This window comes from Aspergillus foveolatus, assembly GCF_047715535.1.
Source record: "Aspergillus foveolatus strain CBS 279.81 unplaced genomic scaffold BDW70scaffold_71, whole genome shotgun sequence".
NCBI lineage: Eukaryota > Fungi > Ascomycota > Eurotiomycetes > Eurotiales > Aspergillaceae > Aspergillus > Aspergillus foveolatus.
The window spans coordinates 54,697-75,443 of NW_027396135.1; the positions used below are offsets into that span (position 1 = coordinate 54,697).

General features: G+C 48.9%; 4 protein-coding genes across 4 annotated transcripts; 1 reads left to right on the forward strand and 3 right to left on the reverse strand.

Annotated features, from left to right (window-relative positions):
- Positions 1-3,254: 3,254 nt before the first annotated feature.
- On the reverse strand, positions 3,255-6,266 carry BDW70DRAFT_171367 (uncharacterized protein; the record flags this gene model as incomplete). Its single annotated transcript, XM_073743199.1, has 10 exons — positions 3,255-3,476; positions 3,556-4,091; positions 4,151-4,726; positions 4,774-4,798; positions 4,857-5,027; positions 5,081-5,164; positions 5,215-5,331; positions 5,398-5,611; positions 5,704-5,741; positions 5,792-6,266. The coding sequence occupies 10 exons, from the start codon at positions 6,264-6,266 to the stop codon at positions 3,379-3,381; spliced, it is 2,334 nt and encodes a 777-aa protein (XP_073592281.1). The 3' UTR covers positions 3,255-3,378.
- Positions 6,267-13,749: 7,483 nt separating this feature from the next.
- BDW70DRAFT_111408 (oleate hydratase) lies at positions 13,750-16,155 on the reverse strand. The gene is made up of 2 exons (XM_073734546.1): positions 15,320-16,155; positions 13,750-15,243 (listed from the first exon to the last, which is right to left on the reverse strand). The coding sequence occupies exons 1-2, from the start codon at positions 16,000-16,002 to the stop codon at positions 14,157-14,159; spliced, it is 1,770 nt and encodes a 589-aa protein (XP_073592282.1). The 5' UTR covers positions 16,003-16,155; the 3' UTR covers positions 13,750-14,156.
- Positions 16,156-16,738: 583 nt separating this feature from the next.
- Positions 16,739-17,502, forward strand: BDW70DRAFT_143233 (uncharacterized protein). The gene has a single exon (XM_073738078.1). The coding sequence runs from the start codon at positions 16,902-16,904 to the stop codon at positions 17,256-17,258; it is 357 nt and encodes a 118-aa protein (XP_073592283.1). The 5' UTR covers positions 16,739-16,901; the 3' UTR covers positions 17,259-17,502.
- Positions 17,503-18,436: 934 nt separating this feature from the next.
- BDW70DRAFT_143234 (cytochrome P450) lies at positions 18,437-20,489 on the reverse strand. The gene is made up of 4 exons (XM_073738079.1): positions 20,154-20,489; positions 19,900-20,096; positions 18,839-19,843; positions 18,437-18,774 (listed from the first exon to the last, which is right to left on the reverse strand). Exons 1-4 carry the CDS (start codon positions 20,356-20,358, stop codon positions 18,646-18,648), a joined length of 1,536 nt encoding a protein of 511 aa, XP_073592284.1. The 5' UTR covers positions 20,359-20,489; the 3' UTR covers positions 18,437-18,645.
- Positions 20,490-20,747: the final 258 nt, after the last annotated feature.

Sequence of the window (20,747 nt, forward strand, 5' to 3'; positions counted from 1 at the left end):
CATGGCCATTAAACGACGCGGCCTGAAGTGCACTACCATATTCTCCCCCTTGGGCGTTGGCATCGGCACCTCTATCCAGTAGCATCTGCACCACCTCCTCATGGCCATTGAACGACGCGGGCTGAAGTGGACCTACGCCGAGTTGTCCTCCTTGGGCGTTAACATCGGCGCCTGTATCCAGCATCATCTGCACGATCTTTTCATTGCCATTAATCGACGCGGCCTGAAGTGGACTTGCCCCAAAATCTCCTCCTTGGGTATTGACATCGGTACCTCCATCCAGCAGCATCTGCACGATCTCTTCATTACCATTATACGCCGCGGCTTGAAGCGAAATAACACCGAGTTCTCCTCTTTGAAGGTTGACATCGGCGCCTTGATCTATCAGCATCTGCACTATCTTTTCATGGCCGTTTATTGACGCTGCTTGAAGTGCAGTAGTGCCTGTTCTTCCTCCTTGGGCATTGACATCAGCACCTCTATCCAGCAGCATCTGCACAATCTTTTCGTGCCCTTCAGATGACGCGGCTTGCAGTGCACTGCCGTATCCTCCTCCTCGGGCATTGACATCAGCACCTTGATCTAGCAGCATCTGCACGATCTTTTCATGCCCTTCAGATGACGCGGCTTGCAGTGCACTGCTGTATCCTCCTTGGGCATTGACATCAGCACCTTGATCTAGCAGCATCTGCACAATCTTTTCATGCCCTTCAGACGACGCGGCTTGAAGAGCACTACCATGCTCTCCTCCTTGGGCATTAATATCAGCGCCTTGATCTAGCAGCATCTGCACGATCTTTTTATAGCGTCTATACGACGCGGCTTGGAGTGCACTACCATATTGCCCTCCTTGGGCATTGGTATTGGCGCCTCTATCTAGCAGCATCTGCACGATCTCTTCGTTGCCATTAAATGATGCGGCTTGAAGCGCAGTAGTGCCTGTTCTTCCTCCTTGGGCGTTGACATCAGCACCTTGATCTAGCAGTATCTGCACAATCTTTTCATGCCCTTCAGACGATGCAGCTTGCAGTGCACTGCCGTATTCTCCTCCTTGGGCGTTGACATCAGCACCCCCATCTAGCAGCATCTGCACAATCTTTTTATGGCGTCTATGTGACGCGGCCTGAAGTACACTGCTATATTGTCTTCCATGGGAGTTAATATCAGCACCTGCATCCAGCAGCATCTGCACGATCTTTTCATGGCCTTTTACTGATGCAGCTTGAAGTGCACTGCCGTGTTCTCCTTGCGCGTTGGCATCAGCACCCCCATCTAGCAGCATTTGCACGATATTTTCATGTCCTTCGGAGGACGCGGCTTGAAGAGCAGTGCCATATTCTCCTCCTTGGGTGTTGGCATCGGCATCTCTATCCAGTAACATCTGCACCACCTCCTTATGGCCACTGAACGACGCGGCCTGAAGTGCACTGCCATATTGCCCTCCTTGGGTGTTGGCGTCGGCACCTCCATCTAGTAGCACCTGCACCATATTTTTATTGCCATTGAACGACACAGCTTGCAGTGCACTGCTGTATTCTCCTCCTTGGGCGTTAGCATCAGCACCTCCTTCCAGCAGCATCTGCACAATCTTTTCATGGCCGTTTATTGACGCCGCTTGAAGTGCAGTAGTGCCTGTTCTTCCTCCTTGGAGGTTGACATCAGCACCTCTATCCAGCAGCATCTGCACGATCTTTTCATGCCCTTCAGACGATGCGGCTCGTAGTGCACTACCATGTTCTTCTCCTTGGGCGTTGGCATTAGCACCTCTATCCAGCAGTATCTGCACAATCTCTTCACTGCCATTTAATGACGCAGCTTGAAGTGCAGTAGTGCCTGTTCTTCCTCCTTGGGCATTAATATCAGCACCTCTATCCAGCAGCATTTGCGCTATCTTTTCATGCCCTTTAGACAACGCGGCTTGAAGAGCACTACCATGTTCTCCTCCTTGGGCATCAGTATCAGCACCTCCTTCCAGCAGTATCTGCACAATCTTTTCATGGCCGTTTATTGACGCCGCTTGAAGTGCAGTAGTGCCTGTTCTTCCTCTTTGGGTATTAACACAGGCACTATTATCCAGCAGTATCCGCACGATCTTTTCATGCCCTTCAGATGATGCGGCTTCAAGTGCACTACCATATCGTCCTCCTTGGACACTAGCATTGGCGCCTCTATCCAGTAGTATCTGCACAACCTTTTCATGTCCTTTAAATGACGCGGCTTGAAGCGCACTACCATATACTCCTCCTTGGGTATTAGGCTTGGCGCCTCTATCCAGCAGTATCCGCACAACGTTTTCATGTCCTTTAAATGACGCGGCTTGAAGTGCACTACCATAACGCCCTCCTTGGGCATTGGTATCGGCACCCTGATCTAGCAGCATCTGCACTACCTCCTCATGGCCATTGACAGATGCGGCCTGAAGTGGGATTATGCCAAGTTGTCCTCGGGCATTGACATCGACACCTCTATCCAGTAGCATCCGCACGATTTTTTTATTGCCATCCACGGACGCGATCTGGAGTGCACTACCATATTCTCCTCCTTGGATATTGGCATTAGCACCTCCATCTAGGAGTATCTGCACGATCTCTTCATGCTCTTCTGATAATGCGGCCTGAAGTGCACTGCCATATTGTCCTCCTTGAGCATTGGTATCAGCACCTCCATCCAGTAGCATCTGCACCACCTTCTTATGGCCATTAAACGACGCGATCTGGAGTGCACTACCATATTCTCCTCCTTGGGTATTAGGCTTAGCGCCTCTATCCAGCAGTATCTGCACAACCTTTTCATGTCCATTAAACGACGCGGCTTGAAGCGCACTACCAAATTCTCCTCCTTGGGTATTAGGCTTGGCGCCTCTATCCAGCAGTATCTGCACGATATTTTCATGTCCTTCGGAGGACGCGGCTTGAAGAGCACTGCCATATTCTCCTCCTTGGAAGTTGGCTTTGGCACCTGCATCCAGCAGTATTTGCACGATATTTCTATGGCCATTGGAAGACGCGGCCTGAAGTGGACTGCCATATACTCCTCCTTGGGAGTTGGCTTTGGCACCTGCATCCAGCAGTATTTGCGCGATCTTTTCATAGCCTTTTACTGATGCAGCTTGAAGTGCACTGCCATATTCTCCTCTTCGGGCATTAGTATTGGCGCCTCCATCCAGTAGCATTTGCACGATCTTTTCATGGCCTTTTGCTGATGCAGCTTGTAATGCACTGCCATATCTTCCTCCTCGGGTGTTGATATCAGCGCCTTGATCTAGCAGGATCCGCACAATCTTTTCATGGCCGTTTACCGACGCTGCTTGAAGTGCAGTAGTGCCTGTTCCTCCTGGGGCGTTGGCATCGGCATCAGCGCCCCGGTTTAACAACTCGCTCACGGTTTGGAGTAACCCCATGCTCGAGGCTCGATGAATTGGTGGTGGGTATTCTTGAAGCACTTTACTCCATGCGCTGCCGTTATGCCCATCATACCTGTCGGCAGCACGTAACCAGTTTACGTAAATATTGGGTTCAGTAAAGAGACGATTAATCTTAGCTTGTAAGCCTGGACATGATCGATCAATGTCTCCCATAGCAGCCACGTGAGTGTCCCAGTATTTGGCCGCGTATAAAAGGAAAAGCCGCTCCCTCGCATCCGCTTCGGTCAGATCTTCAGTCTGCTCCAGAAGAGAGTCCACAGTCTTCGTCCCGAGAAATTTGTGTCCATTGGTCGCCGAAAATTGGCATTTGTGATGCTGGCCATCCTCCTCCGAAACGATCAAGAACTCCTTCACGGAGAAATGGGCTACCTGGACCTTATTATCGAATTCACTGACAAGCGACGTGGTACAAATATGGAGGACGGAGACGTGGTTTTCTAGTTCTACCATGGCGGCAACCATCTTCAAGTCGAGAAGCACAGGCGAAAGACAGATGACCATGAGGATTTCGCGCGCCAGGGGAACGTCCCTAGGCACCATGCCGTCAAGGATCTTGCGATAGGTTTCCTCTAGCGTCTGAGGAATTGACCTGAGCGCTTCTTCGATGTGCTCTTTCTTGCGACATTGCTCAAGCTCTGCGATTTGCAACTCGGCCCAACGGAAACGCCTGGTGAACTATTACTTAACAAGCCCCGCACAGCAAAACAAAATAATGAGTTAACACACCGTTCTTTAGAGCTCAGCAATTGATCAACAATCATTTTTTTGATTTCTTCATCTTTTAAATCTTTTAGAGGGCCTTGTGCAATTGATGTGTTAACAAAAGTTTTCACATCTTTGTCTAAGCGGGCTTCCAGATCGACCCTAGGAGATTTCTCTAGCACCTGTTTGATATCCTGCTCGGGCCGACTAGTAGCAAGTATATGGACTTTATTCTTGTGTCGCTCGAGCAGGCCCACAAGAAGGGAGAGAAGTGACCCTCTCTCCTTGTAGTGGGCGTTCTCCGGACACTCGTCCAAGGCGTCGAAAACCAGGTAAATATTGCCAGAAATACTGGAGAGCACATCATCAAGGACATAGGAGATGGATTTCGAGTCCGGCTGGCTTCCCCGGAGGTGATGTTGCTCCCACATCTTGGTTACTGATGGTAGTAGTGGTGACCGGCTCAACTGTCTAATTAACGACCTGGTCAAGGCATCCACGTTTTTCGTCTCATCCACGTCGAACTGGAAGTACCAATAGGCGAGGAGCTTGGACGGATCCAGCTGGCATACCTCCTCAAGGTCCTGAATCACAGTAGAGCTAGCACCAGTGAGCGTTGACCTTTTTGAGAGAGACGAATACAATACCAAAGAACAGATTTGCCACAGCCCGCTGTTATACATTGTTAGTGATAAGATGGCCGTCAGAAGAGATTGATTGAGTGGCTTACAGATACCTGGAAGCCATAAGATGCTTCCCGGGGTGTACTTCCAATCATTGTACTCTTGTGAATCAAGAAGCCAAATACCAGTGTCAGCGGTTCGTTTCTTTTGCAAATTTCTCTGACGGGCCGAAAAATCGGCCTTTGATATCCAGACAAGCTGGTCCTCCTCCTCCGCAGCTATATTGGTCAGCAAAGTCCTATGATTGCGTATGGAGAAAGGAAGCTAATACTCAGGACTTTGGACTCGATGTTTCGCGCGATCTCAATCGCTTTATCAGTCTTTGCAAGATGCTCCTCAGCACGCTTCCTGTCGCCTTTATTGAGTTAGTACTTTCCCACAAATTAGGATTGGGCGCAGTTTCACCCAAATTTGCAGATAAACTAAGCCACTTTTCTGCGACTGCATTTTGAGCGTGGATGCTTGCTTTCAGTTGTTCCAACGGCTGGTCGGTAATTGCGAAGATGCTATGCCAAGTGCGAGCTTGGCAATAATCAGCGAAAGCTATTTCGCGGCTTCGGTTCGCGGGGCTAAAGGTTTTATGCTTACCTGCCTCATTTTCGTCCTGACCCTTCTTCACTTCAGCCGTAAATTCGAGAATGGCCGAATAGACGCGAAGTAGAGCGTGGTCAAGGTGCTTGTCAGTTCCGATACCCTGATCTCGATATTTCGTATCGACAAGTGCGTAGTAGGAAAGGGTCTCAGCAAGGTACGCGGATGAGTCAAAGATTGCATCCCGACGGTCCAATCTATTTTGGATAACCTATGGCTCGTATAAGTATCATCAATATACTTATGTCAAAGCAATTGAGAAAGAGCGGGGGGGGGGGGGGGGGGGGGGGGGGGGCACATTACACTCATCCCAAATGAAATAACGGTCCATGCAGAGGACGCTGTATTCTTTCTCAGTATAACATCTTACAGAAACTGATTCAAGACTTACCATGTCCTGTGGGATCGAAGGAAACAGCTGTCGAAATCACGTCTTTGGCCTTCATTGCCGCACCAAGGATCTTCTCCGCCGTATCACGAAGATTGATGTCCTTTCCACTTTTTTGATGGATTTTGAGGCCGCCTTTCTTCCACTCTTTGTACTTGGCTGTTGTAGAGTCGATGACGCCCTGGATGGCACCTGTGGTTGAAAGACCATCTGCAGGAACGTACTTCTTGCGAGACTCGTCCAGTCCATCGAATGCCTCTTTCCATAAATCACGTGGGGACGGCTTCTCCTCCAGAGGCGGCTTCATCCCTGAGGATGACTTATCCCCAGTCATGTCTGAAGAAGTGTCCTGTTTGGCATTTGGCGGCGCACTTTGCGTTCCTTTTTCAGGGTGTTTTTGGGTTGGTCGGACGGCCGTGTCGGGACCGTCGCCTTTTACGTCTCCTTTGCCGCAGCAGAGCGCACGCAAGACTCCCATGATGGTATGTACGTCGAGGAAGGAATGGATGACTTGTGTAAAGAAGAAGCGAGAACCCCAGATTAATATTATTTTGTTTTACGGCCGGAACAGCGGGCGGCGCTTTGACAGGTGAATATGGATCGGCGACTCCACCATCCCACCACGGTGGCATGAACTGTTCAGCTGAATCGGCTGGGAGATTAATGCCCGTCGATCTCTTGGGGGGATGCGCAGTTCTGTGGTCTCATGGGCGTCGTATACTCCCCACATGCCCATGCACGAGGTTGGAAACAGCAACCCCCACATCTTAGCTCCATCGTGTAGCGGGCACCACTGAGCGGGTACTGAGCTGGCGCCGATCCCACCGTCGATGTTGAATTCACCTATTCAACCATCAAAATGTCCACGGATTCTGCTGATTAAGCGGTTCAACGCGAGGGCCGAACACTATCTGCAATTGGCGCTATTCAACAATGTCAGTATAAGTTGTCGGGGAGGGTCCTAGCTGGCAGTATGCGAGCACGTGACCCGATTACCTTAACAGTCGATAGCCTCCTAGTTCTAGGGAATCTCAACGCACTTCACCCCTCTGAGAGGTTATGAGCCCTCCGCTCCCAATTTCCCGTTTTTGGATGAGGTGGTGATCTCTCTTTATTTCCACTTACTTCATACATCTCTTACCGTGTTCCCCCAAGCGTTCCGCGGTGACGGTGGTTGTGGGTGGTGATTTCGTCCAACCAGTGTTATACTCTTTGGAACACCAATTCGACCAAAAACCAATTTCTTTTCGTCTTTACCACGCTATATCTCTGGTTAAAGTCCATAGAACTGTCAGAACGGGGACATCAGAGATTAGACATGGCAGACACATCTTCTAGAGCCGCTGGCAACCAACACCAGGTGCCCCAGCACGCTCAACAGATTCAACAGTTAACTATGGAGGATGTTGACCAGACAACCTACAAAGGGCGTCCATTATCTGATTCAGCCATTGACAAGCTACCACCCGTCTCCAATCGCCTGAAGGGATGCGAGGACTTTGAAATATGGCTTTTCAACATCCAGCGAGTTCTTCGAGCTCGTAAACTCATTCAACTTATTGACATTAATATACCACGGCCAGTAGAGGACCATCCTAAACGCCTGGTGTAGGAAGACGTCTTATTATTAGTTGGCCTCTGGTTGACCGAGCAGATCTCCTCCAGAATCATGGAGTCTCTACAGTCTGCCCCAGGTGAGTTAGACTATGCTGATAATATATTTGAAGCCATACAGAGAGCAGCTGTTGGTCAGGGAGCAGCCAGATCCAGGATAGCCTGTGTTAAAGTTGCTACAATAACTCGCGAGAACTACAGCTCTGTAAAGGACTATATCCTTGTATTCAGGGAAGCAACAAACGTGGTGCAAATACTACACGTCTCAATTGGTGCCCTTCCGTCTGCATACATACTTCTACACAATCTCCAAGCAGATATGCCTAACTGGGTCGAACACCATGAATTCTCCTTTACTGATTCAATTCATGCGAAATATGGCTGGAATAATTTCCAAATTCTCTGTGAAGATGCACTCTCTCGAGCTGCTGAAGACGACATTGTTATAGCCACACCATCACCTTTCGGACAAAATAATAAGAACAACAAGAACAATGGTGGCAACCAGACAATTAACCAGAGAGACTGGAATATGACTTGCAAGGGACCGGAGAAGGGACAATCAGCAGAGGACTACATCAACTCTTTCCTTAAAGCAAAGGATAAGAACAGATACTGCCTGTATTGCAGAAAATTTAGGCACAGCACAGATGAATGTTTCTATCTTGTACTGTCAAGGCGACGCGAAGGATGGAAGCCTCTTGAGATAATCTGGGCATATAATATAGATAAGAAAAGGAAAATAGCTTCCTTATTATCTCATGATGCTGGCGCTCAAGCCGCTGCCAAGTTAGACGATCTTTACAAATCTGATGGAGGTCAGATGGGCTACATGGCCATGGCTGTTCTATCAGGATACATCACAATACCAATAAAACCATGGATATGGGACACGGGCGCTGCTCGTCATATTATTGCTGACAAGGAATATTTCACATCATTACGCATGTACCAGCCTGGGGAGACTCTGTATGTCTACCAGACTGCTAGCATCAAGGACGGCAGAACCCAGGGCTACGGCAGAGTCAAACTGCGCCTTTGAGACCTCCATGGCAAGCCAATTGAGATACAATTCGACGCTTACTATAACCCAACTATGAAGTTTAATCTCTACTGTGTCGCGAAGGCACGATTTAACTAGCTCTCATGGTGTAATCAGGACTGTATCATATATAATTGGAAGACAGATACACCTATCTCATTCACTCCAATAAGATGGGGTGTTTACTGTCTAGATACTTTCCCTCTTAATCTAGCAGATAATGAACACTTTGTTGGCGCTGCTGCAGATATTGACAATATCATGTTAGTTCACCGTCGCTTAGGACATGCAGGACTCCCTAAACTACGCAACTCTGGTACTATTAAGGGCGAAATTGAAGCATTTGTCTGTGACACTTGCCGCGTATCAAAAGCTAAATACCAGATCTCTTGTCAGAAGTAGAACATCCTGAGTCTTGATATGGATGACCTGGCAGCAATATAGTATGTTGATTTGTACTTTTACTAACCTGATAGTTTTGGGGGATTCAAAAATTACATGGACTGTATTAACGCGGCCACCTGTTTCACTATTATATTTATGTTAAAGGATAAAGTATCAGCGTCACCAACCCTTCTACAGTTCATGGAATGGTTGCATATCCAAACCGGTCAATATCCCCGTCTGATTGTTATTGATGGAGGCAAGGAATTCAACTGCTTTGAGACTGTAGCTAAAGCAAAGGGGATTTCAACCCAAAGAACCCCTACTCGTACACCAGAACCTAATGGACCTGCCGAACGTTTTGGTGGCTATTTAGATAAGATCGCGCGCAGTATACGAATTGACTGCGGGTTGCCCGAGGAGATGTGGCCTCTTGCAATAGAACATGCCGTGTATATTGTAAATCGACTCCCTCGACCCCAGGAGAAGGATAAGAGAGCTCCTCTCTATTGCTGGCGTGAGCATTATAAGCGTGATGATCCCAACCCTCTACTTAGATATCTTAAAGTCTTCGGGTGCCGCGCATGGGTGCACATTCCCAAGGAGGACTGTGTTACCTCTAGGAAAATGAAACCTAGAGCCTGCATGGGTTACTTTGTGGGATGCGAAGGAGACCATGGCCATATATTCAAAGTATGGATTCCCGGCAAGCGTCCTGTTCTCAGATCACGTGATGTTACCTTTGTGTGGATTATTGAGGTGGTTATGTAATCAATATCCGTAGTGAACGATTTCATTGAAGGTCTTGATCTCCTAACTACGATCTGTATAGGCAATTTATACCTTTTCAAAGGCTTCAAAAAGAAGGTTCTCGCTATACAGGAGATATCCTTGCCATACAAACGGTACAAGGCATCAAACAGATATCCCTGCTATACAAACGGCGTAGAGTATCAAACAGATATGTAAACGAGCGAGGTGCTGAACATTGATTAGTAAGGAGGAGTCTCCTCCGGTTGACACTTTGACGAATCCCGTACCTTCAAGGATGACTACCCTGAAGGCTATCAAAATGTTGACATCCCTGATAATGAAGAAGACATTCCTGGCGCGGAGTCAACATCCAAACTATCAATAAGATACCAACTCAGACACCTACTCAAGAAACCCCTCAAGCTCCTACAGAGCCACAGCCCCGACAAGTGGTCCCTGCAGACAGAACCAACAGGGGTGGCCAGCATGCTAGCTCAGGCAATGAGCAACCTATTAGGAGCACCGTAGTATCCCCACACGTCGAGCTGGAGGTTCGCTTGCCCGTTACGCCACCAGAAAGCCCGGAAAGGACATTTACTCGCAAGCGGCCCAGTATTAATAACTCCTCAACACCTACAGGCACCCCACTGGTACAGCCAGTGACAGCTAGCAGAGTTCCATACTGCCCAGTGATAGAGCAGGCTTTTCAGCATCCCTGTCCACTTAATCCACAACCAACTACTAAGCAACCTGTGCAAGGAACTCGTAGCCAGTAATAACAGCCAGTATTCGGAGATAGACCTTTCCTACCACAAGAGTTTTTCAACTTATATATTAATAATGAACCGCGAAGCACTCAGATGCGAGCACTATTTGGCAACAATACTAATATCTATATATCTAATATCCTGCAGACTGAGGCGCCGCAGTCAATTAAGTTAGAATTGGTAGATGCAGATATACCAAGCAATGAGCAAGCTCTGGTCTATACTACCTCCCCTCCTCCTCCACCAAATCCCCCGCACGTTGTCCCTAAAAAGCGTCCGGGAAGACCTCGCAAGCATCCAGAACAACTAGTTGAGAAAGCACAGTTTACCGATGGTCACCTTGTGCAGGAAGATCAACCGGGAAAACATATTCGCAAATCACTGAGAGAAACTAAAGGAATTCCTCCAACTTGGCTTGGAAATGAGCAGGTAATGGCTGCTGTCTCGGTCACTACTGACATAGTTGAGCTGTCGGAGATAATAAGAGCTTGTGATGTCAAGATCCTGTAATCCTACAAGGAAGCCATGCAGTCCCCTTATGCGGACTGTTGGAAGGCCGCCATGGAGACTCAGATAGAGGACATTCAGCGGATGAAAGGTTATGCTATAGTTGACCATCTAACAAAGGGCGAGGCCAAAATTCTACCAGGGAAGTGGGTGTACGCTCTCAAGCAGAACAAGGAGAATTTGTAGAGAAATTCAAAGCTCGGTGGGTTGTTTGCGGAAATAACCAGTAACCAGGTATTGATTTCCATGATTTATCTGCTCCTGTGCCTTCTGATACTGCTGTTCACATGTATCTGACAATGGTAGCTATCTTAAAGAAGCACTGCTATCAGATCAATATAGTGACTGCATATCTCCATGCAGTGCTCATGGAACACCAAATTTACATGCAACAACCTCATGGTTTCCGCGTTGAAGGAGACAACAAGTATTGGCTTCTCCTAATGGCGCTGTATGGTCTTCGACAGGCAGGGCACCTCTGGTTCAAAGAGCTCTAGAAGAGACTCATTATCATGGGCTTTAAAATGCTGAAGGAAGAACCTTGCATCTATGTGCGCAGTACTGCCGTCATTCTTATTTGGGTGGATGATCTGCTCATTGCCAATGACACTGACACATTAATTGACAAAATTGAAGGAGAAATTGCGGAGAAATTCAACCTGAAGACTATCGGTGAACCGTCGCGCTTTCTCGGATGTGCAATTACTCGCAACTATAAAAACGGCACTATCACTCTATCCCAGGATGCGTACATGAACGACTTACTGCTCGAGTACAGCATGGAGAGCTGCTCAGGCAGTGAGATCCCCATGTACCCTGCTTACAGAAGTTACCGCGTCAAGCTCGCGCGTAAAAACGGCGAAAGAGATGCTGGTAATGATGAGGAATCGGAACAGGTATCTGTGAGCGACTACACCACTATTTTAGGTCATGTCAACTGGTTGGTAACAAAAACGCGCCCTGATATAGCACATTCAGTGTTCAGATTGCAACGCCATATGAACTCGCCCATTGAGTACGACATAAAGGCAGTAAAGACACTCCTGCGCTACCTTAAGAGGAATTGTTATGGCCTCTGCATCGCCCGCGATCACACAGCCAGCATGGAAGTCTATACAGACACTGCTCACCAAGACCACGTTGATGGTAAGTCAACAGAGGCCTTCATGATATTCTATGCCGGCTGCCCGGTTTCATGGTCATCTAAGAAAGAGTCCGTACTTGCACCCTCAACAACGATCGCAGAACTTGTCGCATTTGACCGAACTGCCAAAGAGGCACTATACATCAATAAGCTTGCTGTTGTGCTAGGCTTATCAGTTCCCGATGGCCCCATTACAATCCATACAGATAGTGATAATGCGGTGCATCTTTTAAAGAAGGTTGGTTTCTCCGCCACTACCAAGTAGCTGGACAACCATTATCTATTTGTTCGAGATCTCATGGAGCAAGGAATCATCAACTTCAAGCATGTTAACGGCACTGCCAACCCTGCAGATAGGCTCACCAAACCACTTGACAACGTGCAATATAGCGAATTTGTCGGAATGCTAGGGATGGAAACTATCAAAGAGTCGGCGGAGGCACCTAACTCAAAGGAATAGCAGTATTAATCATTCCTCTATGTTTTCTCATATATCTCATTTTTTTTTTTTTTTTCCTTTTTTCATGTCCATGGAGTTGCTACGCCGGCTCGTGTATCTCGATTCCCCGACTAGGCAGTTTCGTGGCTTCACGTGCCACCAGCCACCTACGAGGGTGTATCGGGGAGGGTCCTAGCTGGCAGTATGCGAGCACGTGACCTGATTACCTTAACAGTCGATAGCCTCCTAGTTCTAGGGAATCTCAACGCACTTCACCCCTCTGAGAACTGTTAAGGTAATCAGGTCACGTGCTCGCATACTGCCAGCTAGGACCCTCCCCGACAAGATACAACCGTTCAGAGTAGACTTCTTATATTGATTTCATGCATCAGCAACAGGGCGATTCAGGCAGCACAGCTAGTCATAAAGGAAGAAGGAGGCAGGCAGCGCCTTCAATGCTGCCCTTGCGCTTCCTATGCTGTAGCAGAGGCGGAGATTTTGAGCGGTGCCGGCATGGCGAAAACAGCACAGGCCCGACAGCTCTGAAGAAGATGATTTAAGAAAGATAATGTTTCGTTGCCAGAGACCACAGCCTGGCCGCTTTTGTTGGGAGATAGCTAACCAACGACCAGCTTCCGAGTTTGTGTTCAATCATTATAGACGCTGGCCTCCCCCAACGGAACCGCAGGGGAGCATAGTGTTTTGGGTCCGCGCTCGCTGCCACTCTACTGTTATATTGCCCTGGACGCGTACCCAGAGAATAGCTTCTTGCTTTGATAGGAGCCTGTCTGTGAAGATGATCGGGGGTATCTAACGATCCGAATTGCAATGTGGGATCAATCAACCTCTGTCCACCTTCCAGACCCCTTAATACTGCAAGGGCGGTGGTAACTGTACAAAGAAAAAAAGAGTAAAGGGCAAGGATAGCAATTCCAACTAAAGCACAGGCTGGCGTTTGCCGAACTACCTCTAACAGGAGCAACTTACGGCTTTTACCCACTCGTCAAACTCGATGCCGGTCAACTGCGCTACCCCACGCTCTCCCTCTAGATAGGGCGCTTCCGTTTAGCGGGGAGATCTTATAACATAAGATTCCTAACTGGAGTGTCCATGTATGCGACCATATGCCACACACAGGACGACCCTGTTCAGCTTTGGAGGAATTTACCAATCAATGAATCTCAATAAGTTTCCTGCTTACTGACCACTTACTCAGGGCAGGCTACGGTACAACCTATCTTGCAAATCAGATTGATATATTTTCCCCTCTCCCCGTCGTCATTTTCAGGCATATGTTGTCTACAGTGTAAAAATCAGTCCTGCTTCTGCAGAAGTGAATGGCCATAATCGGAGGTGAGATCTTCACCCTGAGACGAGTAAATGGCTCACAGCGAGCGGATATGCGTGAGGATTGGCACACTCAGTATGCTCTACCTAGACTGAGAAACATGGGATCTTGAATAAAATATGGAAGATAGGCAATCCATTACTAGACAGTCTGCATAACTGCGATCATAATGAAATCCAAATACATGCACTTTGTGAATCCCCATCCAGTCATAGCAAATGATAAGTGCTAACTAAACCAAGAGAGCATGCAAAAAGCAGAGCTGAACGAGCTAACACTGGGAAATACGGACCGGAAAGAGAAAAGGAAAATAGATAAAGCCAAGCCACAAAAGAAACAGAAAAGTACCAACACTCGACATGCATCATCCTCATATCAAGACATTCAAAACCTCCCTGAGTAAACTCTTCAGCGGCTTCGCTGGTGTAAGCGGCAGACCCATCAACTCAGCAACCGCAATCTGCGCACTATTCACGCTGTACTCGATATCCAGTGTCGAATCTGCTGGAATCTCTACAAACTGACCAACGCAGCCAATGTTAGTCGTCCACTTCGGAATGACAGGGGGACGATCATTGCAGCTGCGGGTAAGAAGAGGAGCTGTGCCCAGGGGCAATCCACATGGGATGGTTTTGGCTGCAGTGAGGATGGTGGTAGCTTCGGCGGAATCCTCACTGCAACAGCCAAGATGGAAGAGAACCTCCTTTAGAATCTCTTGCCCCGTGCATCGCCACATTTCTTTCTTGACAAAATTGCCCTCGGTGCCAGGATTCAGTGCATATCCCAGCATCACGGTCACATTTTCGGACTGAGTCGAGAAGACAGGTTGATGCGGAACGCTGATCGTCACAACCCAGTTGCTTCCGCTGAGGGAGAGGAAGGCCCCTGTTCCTGGCTTCTCCTGAGTAAGCCTCTCGTAGATGTTGGAAAAACCAGGGCCTGTGAATGTTGTTGTGAAGGTTTCGACTGTGGACTCTGGAATACGAGGCAAGAAGTTCATAGGGTTGCCGAATTTGGCGGACTTCTGGGCCAGTTTCTCCCAGAGCTTCCAGCCCCCATCCATCACCTCTTCCCAGTTGGAAGAGAGCCCTTCAGGCGGCGTGGTATCTGACCCCATGGCAGCCCCTGAAGTAGTTGAACCAAGAGTTACAATAAGGATATCTTGCGGATCAAGCGTGATGAGTTCCTGAGTTCCGGCTTCTGTCATAACCTCAATTTCAGAGATCGTTGTGGGCCCGCCTTCAGGATAGGCCTTGAGATCTGTTGCTTGCTGGTGAAAGCGGAAGTCAACACCTTGTTGCTTGAGAAAGGCTGTCAGCGGCTGAACAACAGACTCAACCAGGTTATAGTCAGTCCGTTGCTGTTCCCGTATCCTGTCGAGAGATCGCAAATCGCCAAGGTATTTGCGAAGATGGCGCTGAAATTCAACCGCACTATGCCAGGGATGAAGCCCAAATCTGCGAGGGGGTTTTTTCATCAGAAGGATCATTATCAGGTGAAAATAAGTAGAGATGTGATGCTTGGAGAACTCACGTCGTCGACCAGAGCATCCAGAACTCAGTTTCGAAGAATGCCGCATCAAAAATATCCTTGATGCTTTTGCTATCGATCGCAGTCTCGTGTTCCAGCAAGAATCCAACCAGTGCCATCCGCTGAGTTATCCCAACCTGAACGCCCTTGTGATGGGACACCTCCGGCCCTGAGAGACCTTTGGTGACGAACCTTGCCAGCAGAGCATGGTGCTTGGTGGGGTCTTTTGAAGAACCGCCAATGCCGCCAGCCACAAATAGGCCTTCAGCAAGGTTCTTATGGCGATTAGTGCTGGCTTCGAACGGGTATATGTAGCCATAGTCGTAGGCCCTAGGCACATTCGCCGCCACTGTCGAGCGGGCACCGGCATCCCTATCGCGAACAGCCTGCAAGATAGACTTTTCAGGATTTGCTGGGCTCGGTATTATTGATAAGAGCCGCTCGACACAGCTGCCATGGAAGTGCGGTGTGCATTCATAAGGGAGGAAATAACCGCTGTCTTCGGTCCCCTGCATTTTCATCCCTCCGCCGGTTCCCTTGTGAGTATCTATGAGATGGACATTGGGCCCGGGGACTTTGGCTTCCCTGATCAGGTGCACCGCTGTAGTGAGTGAGGCAATACCGCTACCAACAAGCCAGGCTTGGACATTGTTGGGATCGCGGGAAAATTCATGCGTGTTCGGCATATTAGATAATGGTGATTTTGACGGTGATTTTTTTTTTTTTGCGTCTGGGGCTTTATTTTATAGTCCGGAAGACGTGCTCTAGTCACTGTTCTCTTCGATATATATGGGTGTCTGCAAATGGTCTTCGCACATGCTTATGGTAGCCGGATGGGCTGACAGCAATCGCCATGTTTTCTCGAGATCATGGTTGGAATCTCCTGATCATTTGCGGGCTGAGTCGCCGGATGGGTGGCTCGATATCGCATCGTTCTCTCAGTGGTCGACCCAGAGGAAAAGTCAAGATCAACCCTGGCGCGAATCATCGTTCCACCCTACAGGGTCATTGATAGGCAGTGGTATTCTGTGGGGTAATTTGCGTCTTCCCCGCTATTATGTATTTTGAGACTGGCCTGATGCGAAAATGAATGGCTTTCCAGCAACCATGATATTGATTCGTCTATGCTTCTCTAGAGGGAGAGCCCGACGCATCCCGACATGGCCCTGAGCATTCATAGAGTATAGTCCTGTTCCAATAGAGCATGATTTAGAAACGCCTCCGTGTGACAGCCATCGGCGCGAAACACCTATCAAGAGCAAAGTCACCCCTTGCCCCTCAGCTTTCTCTAGTCTACCCCGCAGCATAACGTCTTACGTGGTAAATCCAGGATCCAGGCCAGCTGATCGTCCCGCGAAGTGGTGGAAAAAAAGATCTAGACTCATCGAAACTATAAATCCTCGGTCGTGGCCTAGCCCAATGGCTAGGTTCAAGAGGTACGGATGGCCTGGCCGGGTCTAGGGCGACCATTCATCACAGATAAAATATGTTATGGGCACTGAAACTGCCCTTTATCTTCTCCTGATATTCAAGAGTTGCAATATCTTCTCTATCCAACTTTTCTGCTCTATGCGCAACCATAGAAATGTCATTCCCCGATCAGAAAGACACTGAGGCATACCCTGAATACATATCCTTTTACTCCGCAAGGCGAACCTATACCGAACCATTGCAACATGTGCAGGATCAGACACAGGATCTACAACAAGAAAATGTTTATGGGGAGATGCAAGACCACGAAGGGAAATGCCTAACTCAACAAAGAGCGAACAAACCCGCCGCCGTTCTCCAGGCTGAACTAAGCGAATTGCGAGAGAAGCCGTTTCGGCCTCGGACCCCACGGCGGGCACAAAGTTGGAGTATGGAAGACCAAAAGCATGAGTTCCATCGGCGGCTGATGGATTTTGGGAAAGGCGCGGAGCGTGGGTTCTCCGAGACTTGAGGTATATCTGAGTCCTCGATCGAATTGAATCCTTGGGCGGAATTCTATGCTTTGTATATTAGCTGTCCTCTTGCACTCATAGCTGGTCTAGATTGCTTTTTTGCTTGCAGGTGGCAGAATTTGACTAGGCCTCAGCATTGTACGCAATACCGGTGGCCACTTTACATGAAGGCCAGCTAAAAGAATTTGCAATTCGACTTCCAGGTGCTCATATCATTGAGTTGTTGCTACTCATAACTGCCGGACTCATGTGGAAATATGTAATATTTTGTACCCCGCCTACTCTGCTTTGAGCCCACATAGAATCAGCCTCGTAAGATCTTCGTCATGTCGCACGCTGAGACTGGCGGCGATGGTTCGTCAATGGATAGGACGGATTCATATCGCCCATCCAGTTGCAATGCGGAAATTCAGCTCCAGGCGTAGGGCGATGTGGCACCATCGGCACACATGTTGAACTCTGACGAATGTTGAATCTCGCATAGATCTACTCTGAAGCTCTCCGATGCAGGAGACTTGATATGTTCCGCATAGACCAACATGATCATATCCATCACTTTTGCTGCAGATCTTTCAGCATTAGCCACCATTTTTGACTTGCTTGCTAGAGTCTAGAGTAGGTATCATTTGTATAACTAGTCCAGGCTTGTTTTGACAAGGAGGATAATGGAACCATGCCCTGGGCCGGCTCGGTGCGATATACTTGTCTTAGTATGCCTATTTGCTTCTTCTTGCTAACCTGTATATCATACTAAAGAAAAGCTCAAAAGTTACAATAAAATTAGTCCTGGTCGATTTGCAGAGGTATCACACTGTAGGAGAAATTGAGTGCAACTGTGGGTTGTTCCTTGTGTAGACATATCGCCGATATTACGCCCAGCGGATCGGGCAAACTCTGCGACCCTTTATCCCTCAAAGTATGATCTTCCAGGTAAGGAAGAGCTCGTAATAATGCTATCCAGACAATATGCTTCTTCTATATCTGCGACATCTGGTTGACTGACGTGCAAGTCGACAATTTGCCATCGGGCAGAGGATTCTTACCTCTCCGAGGAGAGAAGCTGAACTATCGCGCTGACTGGAAAGCGGCAGTTACAATGTCTATCGGCCGCTTGCGCCCTTTGGGAGCTTGCTAGGTCTCTACGATGACGTGAGTTCTACATATCTTCAGGTTCATAGATAGATTCAAGCGCGCTATCGTGCTATTGTCCGCAACACTACGCCGAAATCGAAGCCTTCCCCCGGTACATCCACGAAAATATCGCCTTTTATTAAATAATAGTTCCACGATTGCTTACATGTGTGGCGTTTAAATCATTCCCCTACAGTGTAACATGGCAGCTTCTGACCAATAGTTCCTTGCGCTCGCGAGGTGCATTATTCAAGGTCACAGCAAACCAGGCGTTCGTTCCGTCACTTGCACCCACATATTAGAGATGGTGAAAAGACCAAGATTATTCCGCGCGTCCCAGGGATGAGTCGGATTGAGAAGCGCCAAGTCGAAATTGCGCAGGAGCTGCCGATAGTCAGCGTATCATCCAGAAGGCAGCAAGCCCGCACCAAGACCTGTTTCAACTCACCTCAAATATCATCTTCCCGATCTCAATCTGGGCCACTGGCTTCCCTAAGCACTGGAACTTCCCGTGCCCGAAGATAAGGTCGTTGGTCCGAACCATGACAGCCAACTTGGTAGGGTTTGGCTCAAGAAGCCACCGCTCCGGCCGGAAAGCCTTTGCGTCCTCACCGTATATCTTCTCGCTGCGGTGCATGGCATATGCCGAGTACCCGATGCAGACACCACCAGGGAGAAATACGGACTGGCCGTTGACGATGACTGTGTCGCCGTCTTTGGGCACATCGCGCGGGAAGATGTTCGACACGGGCGGCCAGACCCGCAGCGCCTCGCGGATAACAGCCTGGAGGTATGGAAGCTGTTTAGCCTGTGCGGCGGTAATGAGGCCTTGTCCAGCAGACGGAGCAAGGCCCCGGTGCACGGCATTATCGATCTCCCGTTGCAACTTGACGTAAACCCGGGGATTCGTCATGAGGTGCAGCAGCGTGCCACGAATGGCGCCGGCAGTGGTGTCGGAGCCCGCGAGTATCTGCTCTAACGCCTCGGTACGCAGCTCGTCGCCTGACAAGCCGTGGCGTATGAAAGAGGCCAGCATGTCGGACCGTTTATCGGTAGCGCTCGCGGCGCGCTCGTCGACGAAGTGGAAGCATGTGGTCATCAACCTCCCGAAGCCGTTATTGTCCTTGGGTGAGGGTGCAAAGAATCTGCCGATGAAGGGCGCTTGAGTAATGTTGCTGAAGCCCAGCGCGAGGGCAGTATTGCCGATTGCGAGTCCTTCATCGCTCGATTGGAGGTATTGATCGATGTCGCGGTCAGCTTCCAGCATACCGAACGCCTTGCCGAGGCCGACGCTACTGATGACGTCGAGCGTAAAATACTGGATTTTCTTTGCTAAATTCATCGGCACAGCCTGCTCGTTAGAAGAGACATATTTGGCGCGGATGAGGTCCAGGAGGTTCTGCAGTTGCTTATCCACAGAAACCTCAAGATCAGTATTCTCCCTGCCCGAATACTTGGCACCGATGGCCGAGTCAGCAGGAGTCTACGCGGACTGAGTGTGGAAAATACCCCTGGAGCCATCTGCTTCCTCCTATGCTCGTGCTTCGCGTTATCCGTCTGACTGAAGACGTTGTCTTTCCGGTACTCAATCCGCACGGCATTGTAGTACCAATCGGAGCGCTTGTAGCCAGGCTTGTTGTTGACGTGCATCCAAACCTCCGGAGACGAGGTGATGAGCACTCGAGGGGCGACTCGGGCGATTGGGCCTGGCCCGAGTCGAAATTGTCAGTATCGGGAGAGACGGTTGCCGGATGTCCTCGTACCATATCTCTCATTAGCCTGTGCATAAAACTCGTGGCAATTGCCCCGAAGCATGGCTATACTATGAGGCCAGTTCGAGATGCCCGTCCAGGCCGGTCCTCTGAAGCGCATCAGCTTCGCATATGTCATGATCACCCTCAAAACGTGGAAGGCTAAGAGGCTGCAGAGCAGCGGGACAGCGTGTTCACGTAAAGCGGCTAGCGGCATTTTGTGAGGAAGGAAGAGGTATGGTGAACTTTAATTTTTTTTTTCCAGGTAGAATAGGCCAGCTAATTAAGAGTGAAGAAATCAACTCTCCTCCATCAAGGTACAATGTGGTGGACTAGTCTCTGTTGGGCAGTCATGTGAGAAAAGAGAGACATAAAAGGAGGGGTAGAAAACTGCAGTTGCCTGCAGGGATGAGGTATAAGTACGGACTTGCTCATTTAATGCACGCACAGAGTCATGCCACTATATCACTAGAGAAGCATGAAGCCAGCCTGCAGATCAGGACCAAGATCCTCATCACTGATCGTTGCTCCACTTGCTTATACTCCTACCGTAATAGGCCATTATATCGACTACCAGGCCTCTTGTGCTTCATCTGGGACAGTTAT